The sequence below is a fragment of the Ctenopharyngodon idella genome, chromosome 2 (genome assembly GCF_019924925.1).
Source record: "Ctenopharyngodon idella isolate HZGC_01 chromosome 2, HZGC01, whole genome shotgun sequence".
Classification (NCBI taxonomy): Eukaryota; Metazoa; Chordata; class Actinopteri; order Cypriniformes; family Xenocyprididae; genus Ctenopharyngodon; species Ctenopharyngodon idella.
The window spans coordinates 35,643,267-35,655,949 of record NC_067221.1 but is presented as its reverse complement, the minus strand read 5'-3'; the positions used below and the strand labels follow the sequence as shown (position 1 = coordinate 35,655,949).

Here is a 12,683-nt window from a genome sequence, read left to right as displayed (position 1 = left end):
TTGATTCACTCTCTTAGGAGGTCTGTTTAATACTGAAGAAATCAGCTCAAATTTCCTTGGCAGGGTTTCTCTGCTGCCAGGGTTACACTGTACTACAGTATTAAGCTGGAGAAAGAAATACAATGGCTTCTTGCCTGCGGCTGGTGCTTGTGGGTTATTTGCTGTCATTTTGGTGTTTTCATTGTTGCTTGTTGCATCGTTCCAGTCGATGGACACAGATGGCTCACTGGAAGCATGAATCTGCTGCTTAAAAGAAAGCAACAATATAACCCACTCAAATTGGACTACAAATCAAAATGAGGATATGCTGAAATGCGAATCATATCTGTATGTGAGGACAGGTATTATTATAAACATCTATACATTAAAGAAGTGTTTTAAACATTATTGGAAGATCCAACTATAAAAAACCTCTTGAGTCTCACCTGACCAATTAGGTTTTCGGCTTCTGTGTATTTAGCGAGCAATCTGTCATATTCAGCCTGTAAACAAATGAAAGGGTCACTGATTTAAGTTTGAACCTTTTGATGAATACTGATACTGTGTGTATAGCTACAGTAGTCAACATTTGAAGTGGATCAAAACCTTTCATCAAAGTTGTCCTAAAACCTTCTTCTTAGGACAACTTATTTCTTAGGACAACTTTGATGAACTTTTTTGACGCACTTCAAATGATGACTACTGTATCTCAACTTCAACGACACCACATACAGTACCAAGAATCCTGATAAAAGGCCCGTTCACACCAAGAACGATAACAACATTAGCATCCACACCAATGCACGATAACATTCTGTTTATTATAAGCAGTTTTGTCGTATGCCACCTTAAATGCTCAAGCACTTTGAAGGGTTAGTTCATCCAAAAATGAAATTTGTCATTAATTACTCACCCTCATTTCGTTGCAAACCCATAAGACCTTTGTTCATCTTGGGAACACAAATTAAGATATTTTTGATGAAATCCTAGAGGTTTTTTTAATTTCCCATAGAAAGCAACAAAATTACCACAGTCAAGGTCCAGAGAAGTAATAAAGACATTGTTAAAATAGTCAACATGACTACAGTGGTTCAACCTTAATGTTATGAAGCAACGAGAATACTTTTTGTGCACAAAAACAAAACAAAAATAACAACTTTATTCAACAATTTTTCCTTTTCGCTGTCAGTCTCCTACGCAGTTGACGCAGTGAACGCAGAGCTTCCGTGGTTACGTCTGACAGCCGGCTCGGTATTGACCGACGCTGTTCACGTGAGCACCACGACGCATGTGTGTGATGCTGACGCAGAAGCCGGCCAATACAGAGTCGGCTTTCTGACGTAGAACACGGAAGCTCTGCAATGTGTCTTCAACGTAAACTGCATAGGAGAATGACAGGCTAGAGAGGAAATTGTTGAATAAAGTCGTTATTTTTGTTTTGTTTTTGCTCACAAAAAGTATTCTCATCGCTTCATAACATTAAGGTTGAACCACTGCAGTCACGTTGACTATTTTAACAATGTCTTTACTACTTCTTTGGACCTTGAAGTGGTAATTTCATTGCTTTCTATGGGAGATAAAAAAAACCCTCTCGGATTTCATTGAAAATATCTTAATTTGTGTTCCGAAGATGAACAAAGGTCTTACGGGTTCGGAACGACATGAGGGTGAGCAATTTTTGATTGAACTATTCTGATTTGCTGTCAATCGTTCACAAGCTGAAAGCAATTTTTTTTTAAAAGCAATTCCAAAGATAATGTTCCTCTGTGCCATTATAGTTGTGGTGTAGACTCTGCTAATTTTTTTTTTAATTTAGAATGATTTTTATAACTATATCTTTATCGTTATTGTCCTTGGTGTGAACAGGCCTTAAAGGTTTGCAAACCCACATTTGATGAGTTATTTTTTCTTTTCCATGATGTAGCAAAACATTCGCTGTTTGAGTTCTGTTTTAAAATCAAATACATTCTTTATTTTGTTTTCACTATTTTCAGTTTACTTTATACACTTTTCACGTTCTCGTAAGATTGCCTTTTTGTTAAACTGCAGCGCTTTTTATATTAAGGTCAAAACAGCTTGATGCTTGTTAAATCCCTGACTCGACTTATGTGAAAGGTCTTCTGCTAAGCAGTGTAACTGGTGTTGTGCTTCAGTAAAATACCTCTCATTTACACTCAAAATAAAATATAGAGTCACCTGTAACTGATGCGCTACTTCCTTTTCTGTAAACACATTATGCTTCGCTGGTGGCATGGAGTCCTCTAAAACCCTGCTGATGATATCTGCTGTAGCTTTACAAGAGGAGGTGGATTTACCCAGAATGCCTGGGGACGACTGGGCTCGGGCCATAGCTGGTGACTGGCTGATGGGTTTAACGCTTCCATTACCTTTAGGTATTTTGACTTTAGGTGCCACTTTAGAGAAGTCAGGTAGGGGGTAATGCACCTTTCCCTGCCCATATTTCAGCTCACTGTAGGACCTGGTCCTGCTGAAGGAGCACTTAGTCTTCTGTGCATCTGCTTTAGATATATCTAGAGAGTTAGAACTGCATTTAGGAAGCTCTTTATCATCATCCCCAGCAGATGCTGCATCAATGAAGCTAGTCATTCCAGGTTTGTTAGATGAGCTTGACTCACTTGGAATGTTTATTTCAACCAATCCATGACTTCCAGAAGTGCTGGGATCAGGTTCCTCCATCACATCCATCTTCTCTCTCTCTCCTATGGTGATCTGTGGAGCCCAAGAAGCTCTACTCAGCACGGTTTCATCAATGCTGTCCATTAAAGACATCTCGGGTAGGGTCTCTGCTTCAATGATCCTGCTTGAGTTAAGCAGCTCCTCCTGGGAGAAGTGTCTGAGCAGGAAGTCAGTGATGTGGTCTGCAGGTTGAATAGGTGTGGCTAAGAGAGGAGCCACATCCTCTATTGCTTTATGATTAGATAGAAGAGCATGAGTAAGATTAGACTGGCAAACCCCTGTTTCTTTTGCATTACTAATTTGCCTACTAAACTTATCAAGCGCAGTGAAGGCCTGACTGGGCATCACAGTAACCATGTCACACGGAGATGATTTTAAATTCATCTCTGTTTTGTTGTTGGTGTGTTCACCATCATACGGGAGCTCTTCATGTTCTTCATCACTGGTGTTGACAGCATCATCCTCATGTACTCCAATGTTTGGCTTTAATGCAGTGGTGAGTTTCTGCATTGGCGCCATGATTATGTTTCCTTTCCTGCTTCTGGTGTTTGAATGTTCTGTGCATTCGCTACTGACTGATTCAACACTTTCAGATGAGCCCTCTTCAGTCTCAAATGACTCTGACAGCTCTGCATTATCTGTACACTCACAAAAAAAGACAGTGGTTTGGTTAATCTTTCACATCTTGGTGAAATGTTATAATTTTAAGCCATTTGGAGACACATTTCAAGGCAAAAGAACAGTGTTAAAGTTTTTTTTTTTTTTTTGGCAAAACTCTAGAGGAGATTCATCTGACATGAGGTCATCATTATGACATAATTGCTGGCAATCAGTTTTTAAACGCATTCAGTCTAAGTTAGTGGGAGTTTTTTATAACGGAATAACTGAAATCATAGATGTATAACTTAAATCATAAATTCTGAATGATTACCATACTCATACAATACCATTAAGAAGTTTGGGGGTAAGATTTATTTTATTTTATTTTTTTTATTCAGCAAGGATGCATTAAATTGGTCAAACAGTAAAGGCATTTATAATTTTGCAAAAGATTTCTAATTTAAATACTGTTCTTTTGAATTTTCTATTTATCAGAAAAACATTAAGCAGCACTAATGTTTTCATCATTGATTATAAAGGTTTCTTGAGCACCAAATCAGCATATTAGAATGATTTCTGAAGAATCATGTGACGTTGAAGACTAGTCTGGAGTAAAAATATATTAAAATAGAAAACACTTATTTTAAGTTGTAATAATAGTTCACAATAATTACTGTATTTTTGACCAAATTTGCATCTGCATATCATGGTATTTACATGATACTCCATGGTACTAAAACTATTGGTACTTTTTTTTTATCAGTGACAACAAAAAAACGTGTTATTGCCATAGTACATGTCCAAAAAAAGATGGTATTTCCACGGTACCATAGAGTTTCCATAGGTTTCCAGAGAGCCTGGAAGCCCTGAACATAAACAGCATAGGAGAGTGACTGGGGAGAGACGAATTTGTTGAATAAAATCGTTGTTTTTGTTTTGTTTTTGCGCACAAAAGTATTTTCGTCGCTTCATAAAATTAAGGTTGAACCACTGTAGTCACGTGGACTTATGTTAACAATGTCTTTACCTTTCTGGGCCTTGCCAGTGGTTAAATTGCTGTCTATGGAGGAGTCAGAGAGCTCTCGGATTTCATCAAAAATATCTTAATTTTTGTTCTGAAGATGAACGAAGTTCTTACGGGTTTGGAACGACATGAGGGTGAATAATTAATGACAGAATTTTCATTTTTGGGTGAACTAACCCTTTAAAAAACACTAGGGATTTTATACAGATCTAAGTATATCTTACCAGTAAGTTGCGGGCTCTGAGGTGCACCAGTGTCCTGTGAAAGGTGGACAGTGAAGGCGCCCTGCATGTCACTGAAATGCAGGCTGTCATCATCACTAATATCCACAAATATACTTTGCTCAATATGTCTTTCCCACAGCACTGATGAAGGTCTGCTGTGATCGTCATCTTCTCCGTCCATATCCTCTGCGTCTCTCGCTGACGCTTCATCAAACCTGCTCCGTGCGCTCGTGCGCGTGTTCCGCGCATCTCTATTCATTTCTTAGCAACAAGAATACACAAAAAGTAAACTGTAACAAATGCAAGTGCATTTGTGTTTTTCAATTATATCTGTTAGCTAGTTTTATTTATAATAAATGATAGGCTAATGACCGAATTATTTGCAACTAGGCTATTCATGACTTATCTTGCTGGCTAAATAAGTAAATAACAAGAAACTAGAAAATGAACACTACAACGCTAAGTTACTCTAATAATATGACATGGCACTTACTTTTTATGCCTGTTCCATGGGTTTCTAGGGGTCAAGAGTTTCTGCACTCCTCTTGCTTGTGTTCCGCTGTCTTCATAAATGAATGACATAACAGCCTATTGGTAAGGTACAATGAAGGCTCTGTCTAGTTTCTCAAGCCTATAGCGCAGGATCATCTTGAGCACTTTAAATAATAAATGCCGTATCTGATGCTGATTCTTTGGGCAGGTGCTACACGCGCACGGGGGTGGGGAGAGCAGGGTGGTTGATATGGGAACGTGAATGTCAGTCAGAGTCAGCCCTGCTCCAAAACCGTTTCATTCATTTGACGAGTTAAAATAGCTAGATAATGTTTTTTTATTTTACCGTTTCATTTTAATGGCCCCTGTAAAAACGTACGTGTTGAAGGAGTTATATAAAACAAAGTGTTTTTCGTCATAGAATACGATAAAACATTCAAATTTCATTGGCGATTCATAGGGGGAGTGGTTATATTTGAATCCTGTGCTCTGATTGGCCAGTCGAGTTACATCCGCACGCCCCCTTTGTCCGGGTTTGTGTAAAGTTTTCTCTAAACCGCTTCGATGAGTCAGAAGTATTCGTTTAAACGCGAACAGTTTTAGTTTATCGGTTCTTAAAACACGTTCGGATTTAACTGATTTGTTATTGATTCTGTTTGTTGTAAGACGAGGAATCGAGAGAAGGATTGGTGGGGAATCGGAGGAGTTTAAGTGAGTATGACTGAAGTTTGGCCCATCACGGCCGTTAAGACAGAGCTGCGCGACACAACACAATGAACATATCAACTGAAAAGCAGAAATTTAAACTTAACCGCGCGCGGAGATCTTGAATATTTATGATTTCATTAAAATGGAAAATGGGTTGTTTTTAGTTATTTTTAAAAATTATTTATCTCCCGTGCCCTAGAATGATAATATGGTGATACATTTGGATTATTCTACAAGCAATATTGTAATGTTTGTGCTTTTCCTCTCTGGATTTGTTTAGGTTTGTACAGTACAGAAGTTAGTGTTGCTCATATTCAAGGGTGGTGTTTTATGTGCTTTATACATTCAGTATGGATTGTATAAATAATTTTCTTGCCTAATCCTGGGCTTTCTTTTACTGTTTGCTTTGGGAGTGAGACATGGGCGAGACTTTATACTGCTTTATGAATGACGACTCACACCGTGACATTGGCTTGTGTTTTTGCTGTTGTTTTACCAGAAATTATAGGTTTTGTATTGGCATACAGTACAGTTTTTATTGATTATTTACTTCTTTCTTTCTTTCTATCTATCTATCTATCTATCTATCTGACAATATTTATCTATCAGACAATCTTATTCAAAATGCTCTGTGAGCACACACCTACCCTTCTGGCACAATTCAATGGAAAACTGTTCGTTGAATTTGACAAATGTTTACTTGTAACTGCTTACAAGGCACACTTTATGTGTGTATAAAGGGTCTTTAAAAGCTACCTCTGTAACAGCTGTCAAGTGACAGTCGTCTATTTTGATGACTTTGAAGTCATCACTTCCTATGTGTCATGGAAGGTGAAGCTTGTGTATGTTTGCTTTCTAACCTCTATTCATGTCTCATCTTGTCAAGCTAACCTGCCTCTGAGGTACTATGAGAACCACACATGTGTTTTTCTGTTAGAATTATGGCAAACAAACCAGTTTTGTAACCGACTATGTTTTGGAGGAATGAAGAAAGAGAATACAATGGATTTGAAGGTCACAACACTTGTGCCAAAGACATGTTTTAGCAGGCAGTTTATTAGCAATCTTAGATTAAGACTGAGTGTTTCTATTTTTTGTTGTCAAGAAAATGTTGCAGTTCAGCATTTACTAGGTATTATCTTTTTCTGATTCATGCTGTTTAGACTTTAGTCTGAGAGTTTTATTCTTTTAATTCAGTGTTTCTGATCTAATCAGTTTCTGATTAATGTTTGGCAGCCTTGGTCCAAGAAGAATTTTTTCCAAATGGATTTTTTTTTTTTGTTTTTTTTTTGTTTTTGAAATTTGCCATTAAAAAGTTATAAGCTACGAACCAAAATGACCAACAATGAGGTGAATCGCAACATTACTAACTTAAAAATATTTGAAATATTTGAAAATGGGACCATGTACTTAATGGCTTTGATGAAGGAAAGAACTACAATCCCATGAAGCATTGCATAAATATAGAGTGGTTTGAGAACATAGGGAGATTGACTCGATTACGTCATTTGCAGTGCTTCATGGGAATGGGTTAGCGTTAAAGATGTCTTTTGTTGTGACTTGCTTGTCTCAATTCTCTGATTGGTGGAGATTTCTTTGCAGAATCATTGGTAATTTAGTTTCAGGATTCCATTGTTAAACATTATTTTAAAATAAGTTGAAATAATGGAGGCTGATGGCTTCAACAAAAGCATATATCATCGACTAACAACCTTGTAGCTTACAGTAGATCTGTCTTTAATGGTTTATAAGTTTAAAAATCAATTTCCCTTTGGAGAAAATAATGGTATTTTTACTTCCAGAAGTAAACTTTTGCACTTAAGTCCTGCCCTACTTTTTTTCTCATTTAATATCCAGTTTCCTCTGAAATGTCACATTATGAAAGGAAATGTTTCATGTTGATTTTAACACATTAAAGTTTGCTTGACATGTAAATTCACCTATTTTAAATGCATGTTGTATATCTTATTGTGAATGATTCAAAGGTTTGTTTTTTTTTAAACTTGACCTCATAATTTTAAATCAAAATGTCATAATTCAATCTTTGGAGGAAAATAACAGACTTCTCTCTGTGGTGGCGTATGCCGGACTTTTCCAATCTTTTCATCTGCTTATACCTTGCCTCTCCACCATTTACCGCAAGGTGCACATTAAATTTTGAGTGCAACACCCACATCTCAATATCCAATCAACAACCAACCATGTCCCTGTCCTAATTGTTTTCATTTACAATAATCTGTTCCACTCAAAATTGTCACATTACTGAAGAAAGATCTGTTGCAACTTCCATTTCATTGTGACTTTAATATGCACAAGAAAATTATGACAAACCACAACAACACTGTGCATTATTTGCATAAGTGATGTCTCCAAATTATGTCTATCTAAAAATAGAAATATAGACTGAAGAATGTTTTAGTGAACATGTCTCTATGGTTCCTCAAGCTGATTATCTTGTTTCTGGATTAGTTCAGCAATGACAAACCAGCTTTCCAAATGTCACAGAGGTGTAAAATGTTTGAAAGTGACTGACAGTCACCATTAGAGTTGAAAATGGTCTTTTGTTTTTGCTATAATTCTTCTACGTCTGTGTGAATTTGTAAGAGAAGGGTGAACAAAACTCTTTCCTTGTCACAAACTTGAATGCGTTGTTTCATGCTTTGGTACTGGCCTGCATGCATGGCAGATAATCAGCTGTGTTTATGGGCTGATCACTCTTGCTTTCTCTCTTGTTGTTGGGCCCCCTTGGTTTAGCTTTCACATACACAATGCTGCTGACACACACACACACTTAATATCTGCCTCCCTTGCATGTGCCTGCCGCTCAGTGGGTGTTGCCATGGCATTACGTACAGAATGAGGGTTCACACTCGACATCTTGTGTTCTCTTCACAGAGAGCTCCGGAAGAGCATCCTGGACAAAACACACAACACACACAAACACACACTTCCCAGACCCACTGTTGTGGTGAATATAAGTCTGGATAAGCTCAACTGCTGTAGCGCACTGGACTCCACCACTGGAAATCGTCAGAGAGACTGGAAGTGTTTGCAAAAACTTAAGTTCCAATTTTTTTTTTTTTTTTTTCCTCTGGGATTCAATTCACTATTCTTCTCTGATGGATTACTTGGCTTGGATCAGTACTTCATAATGCTCTTCAATGGCTGTGAGCAGTGCAGTGGTTAGCATGCAGAATGAGAACCGAACCTTTGTCCATTACAGGTAGGCAAGCAACACTTGAATTACATTTTCTTCTAGTTGTAATGTGCCTTTTAAGGTCTTTGGAGTTTGTCTAGCATTAACTCATTCGTAAAGACACTTTTTCATGCATGGGATCAGAAGTGGACCACAATTGTGTTTACATACCACATAATCATCGAGTTTTTACTTAGCACTGTATTAGTTGAACAGGGTACAAACATTTGTCTCCACTGTTTTAGTACCTAAAAAAAATAAGGATATAAGTAAATTAAACTGTTCAATAATTTAAAAAGTCATTGCTAATTGCTTGCCATAACTTCATCTCCCTTTGTCTAAAAAAGAAGTTGTAATTAGGAAGGTGTTTGACTGAATTTGAATGTCAGACTTTATTGTTTAAAAAAAAAAAAAAAAAAAAAAAAGAGCTAGTGGTAAAATAAAACCATATGTTGGATCCAAAACAAAAGGTTTTAACATTTCCAAGGTGGTGTAAATTGGCAGTTTTATTGTGTTGTGTCTTGTGTGTATGTGTGAGAGAGAAAGCAGGTGTGCCTTAATTTAATCAATATTTAATAACGCTTGAATCATTTATGATGATCGTCTATATTCTGTTCTGCAGCCTTTGAGTTGGGTTGGTTTTTATCATTTCTAACATCTGTCACTTGTATAGCAATTAAGCTAATTTTAGCCTAGACCATCTCTAAGAGCATAAATACACACTTATTTAGTTAGTGAAACCCTGGTACAAACTAAATGGATTTTGTGAGTGAAATGACTTACGTCAAGATTATTAATAATCATACTAATTTGCGTTTAGATTAGTTTGTCATTAAAAACAAACTACATTCACTGTTTCTAAGTGTCTTTTATGCAAATGATTCCTTTATGTTCTAGATGAATGCGCTCGAATCTAAATGGTGTAGTGTATTGATCAGTCACATGAGCTGTGTGAGTGCTGCATTGAAGATTTTCATGACATCATAAGAGAACGCGGCGGGTCTAATCTCGCTAGCGTTCCTCTCTGTGTGCGCGCTAATCACACACAACAGTGGACAGCAGAAACACAATCAGATTAGCTGTTCAAGTGCTGAGCATGACAGTTTTTGCCAAAGCCATCTTCAACCTCTGCCCTCAAAGACGTCTAATGTGACGTTGTGTGATGGACAACTGCTGTGTAGAATATTCTTTTTAAAATCATTTGAGTTTGTAGTAGTGTAATTCCTGCTGAAGAATTTGGTTGATTGGCAGCCTCATCGTGATGTATGTGTGTTTGGGACGGTTGGTTTTGGAGATTACAGCCCCATCAGAGGACTTTTTAAGGAGACAACGAAGCATTTTAGATGCCTTTTACATGTCCAGTTTTCTTTGATTGTGTGAGGCGGGGAGGCACCAGGTAGGGCCCCTACAAACTCTAATGGACTAGTTATTATATGTGTAGGGATTAATCTACCATGAAATAGTGGTTAAATATTTGCAAGGCCACATATATTATGCAGTATCAGGTTGATTGTTGAAGGATTTTTCTGTTGGGTCTTTTTAACATTTTACTTATTGGATTTTATTAAGTTGCAGGGATTTTTAAGGTCCCTATGCTGACCAGTGTTAGTTTAATAATACTAACATGATAGTAATTCGTGGATGTATGATGTTCACCATAACATATATATACCATAACATCAGTGGCACTAATGAAATATGAAAACAATATCAGCCTGAAATTGTGTGCAAAAACTTACTGTTATTCTTAGATTTATGAATTATATCCTATTATAAGGTCACAAAAAATAATTTTCAGACTTTTTACATTTTATATTTCCTTCGTTTGCATAAGAAATAGAAATAGATCTTGCATGATGAGACTTTTCCAGCACAAAGGAATCAATAGCCTGGCAGCCATTTCATGTCATCTAGTTGAATTTTCCCTCTGTTTGATTATGAACGTGTCAGATTCATAAATGGTGCATTGGTCCTTTGCACTGTGCTTCCATAATGACAGCATCCTACCTTGTTTTATTTCTACTGATGTTCATACAGAGACATTAAAAAGCTTGTCAACCATTCAAAAAATAGTTTGTGCTGCCCTCTGCAGGATGGAGGCATCCTGTTTGGACCTGGCTCTGGAGGGGGAGCGTCTGTGCAAGGTCGGGGATTATGGCGCCGGCGTTTCTTTCTTTGAGGCCGCCATGCAGGTTGGCACAGAAGACCTGCAGGTTCTAAGTGCCATCTACAGTCAGCTGGGCAATGCCTACTTCCACTTGCAAGACTACAGTAAAGCTCTGGAGTTCCACCACCATGATCTTACACTTACTAGGTATACTCGCACAACTTTTTAGCAATTGTAGTATCCAGAGACCTATACTACGCACAGTCAGTAATAATTGATTAATTAACTGCATGAAGGCACTGAGTTCTATGATGTCTGTTCCATAATCGAACATTTTTCTCTGGGTAAAATAATTAAACGCTTGCCAAAACAAAATGAAACCTGTACAAAATATAGCAAGGCTCGACAATACGGACTGCCCGGTGATCGGGCCGGTGCTGCATCGCCACAAAAGTTTATCCTTTGCACTTGTTTTTAAGCCTTGCCGATTTAAATATTCAAGCGCAAGAAGATGCGAATGAGAACTCAATTTGGTACAAGTTTTGTGTGTGCACACATCCAAAGCGTGTGCCCAGACAGCTCGATTACTGAATTGAGTTCTCTTTCGCTGCTTCTTGCGCTTAAACAGACTAATTCGCACAATTATATCAAAATGCCCATCTTGGCGATTATTCTAATAAACACAGCCGGTTATGGCTTAAGTTGATGCAAACAGCTGAGAAATAAAACACACGGTTGTATCAGTATATTGTATCTGTGCAGCACTTAAAGTGACAGCAGACTAATATTGCTGTGCTGCTGTCTGTTTAAATGTTAATTTAAACAACGAAAGACTAAACAACCTTTGTAACTTTAATAAGGATTAATGTATATTTAATTTATACAGCAGTTATCTTATAATTAATTATTTTATTACTGTATTTTTTGATTACTTGTTTACTGTATTTTTGATCAAGTGCAGCCTTGGTTTTCTTTCAAAAACTAAACAAAAGAATTCTTATCAACCCCAAATAATTAATGTTTTTAATGATGATTGTATAATGTTTGTTTTGAATGTTAATGACAACACTAAGTACTGATTTGTTCCCTCAGGACCACAGGGGATCGGCTTGGTGAGGCCAAAGCCAGCGGTAACCTGGGGAACACATTAAAGGTTTTGGGACGCTTTGATGAGGCAGTGGTCTGCTGCCAGAGGCATTTAGATATTGCCAGGGAATTGGGCGACAAGGTGAGTGTTGTATTTAATCTACACAATAAGACCTTACCTTACCATAATGGAATATATTATATTTTACATTTATTCATTTAGCTTTATTCAATGATGCTTTCATCCAGAGCGACTTGCAAATGAAAAACGCTACAACTAGCAATTCCTTCTGATGAGGCAATAATATTAGTGCTGCAATGAGCTTGCAAACTGACAAACAAATCAAATGTGTTAACAGTCAGTAAATGAACAGATACAGACAGGGATCTGGTTAAAGGGATAGATCACCCAAAAATGAAAGTTCTGTCATTAATTACTCACCCTCATGTCGTTCCAAATCCGCACGACTTTCGTTCTTCTTTAGAACACAAATGAAGATCTTTTTGATGAATTCTGAGAGCTTTCTTCCCCTCCATAGACAGCTACTCAACTACCACTTTGACGCTTCA

General features: G+C 37.3%; 2 protein-coding genes across 6 annotated transcripts in view; one reads left to right on the top strand and one right to left on the bottom strand.

Moving 5' to 3' along the window:
- Positions 1-12,683, top strand: part of gpsm2 (G protein signaling modulator 2) — a 73,179-nt gene that overhangs the window by 9,742 nt on the left and 50,754 nt on the right. Inside the window, exons 1-4 of one of the 5 annotated variants that reach the window (XM_051913483.1) lie at positions 5,531-5,727; positions 8,620-8,947; positions 11,013-11,234; positions 12,120-12,255. In XM_051913483.1, coding sequence (XP_051769443.1) covers positions 8,886-8,947; positions 11,013-11,234; positions 12,120-12,255 — 420 coding nt within the window. In that variant the 5' untranslated portion in view covers positions 5,531-5,727; positions 8,620-8,885. Of the gene's footprint in view, positions 1-5,530; positions 5,728-8,619; positions 8,948-11,012; positions 11,235-12,119; positions 12,256-12,683 lie in introns of those variants that run through there. The other 4 variants (XM_051913467.1, XM_051913476.1, XM_051913490.1 and 1 more) reach the window with 4 other exon arrangements.
- Positions 24-5,392, bottom strand: aknad1 (AKNA domain containing 1). The gene is made up of 4 exons (XM_051913535.1): positions 5,018-5,392; positions 4,525-4,785; positions 2,176-3,314; positions 24-482 (listed from the first exon to the last, which is right to left on the bottom strand). The coding sequence occupies exons 2-4, from the start codon at positions 4,781-4,783 to the stop codon at positions 378-380; spliced, it is 1,503 nt and encodes a 500-aa protein (XP_051769495.1). The 5' UTR covers positions 4,784-4,785; positions 5,018-5,392; the 3' UTR covers positions 24-377.

What these genes read in the sequence shown, in the direction of transcription:
- aknad1 (XM_051913535.1), bottom strand. Translation starts at nt 4,783, where the DNA reads ATGAATAGAGATGCGCGGAACACGCGCACGAGCGCACGGAGCAGGTTT. An exon ending in TCAGAGCCCGCAACTTACTG is followed by an intron (nt 3,315 to 4,524) that starts GTAAGATATACT and finishes GTGAGTGTACAG; the next exon opens with ATAATGCAGAGCTGTCAGAG. An exon ending in AAGTAGCGCATCAGTTACAG is followed by an intron (nt 483 to 2,175) that starts GTGACTCTATAT and finishes ATTTGTTTACAG; the next exon opens with GCTGAATATGACAGATTGCT.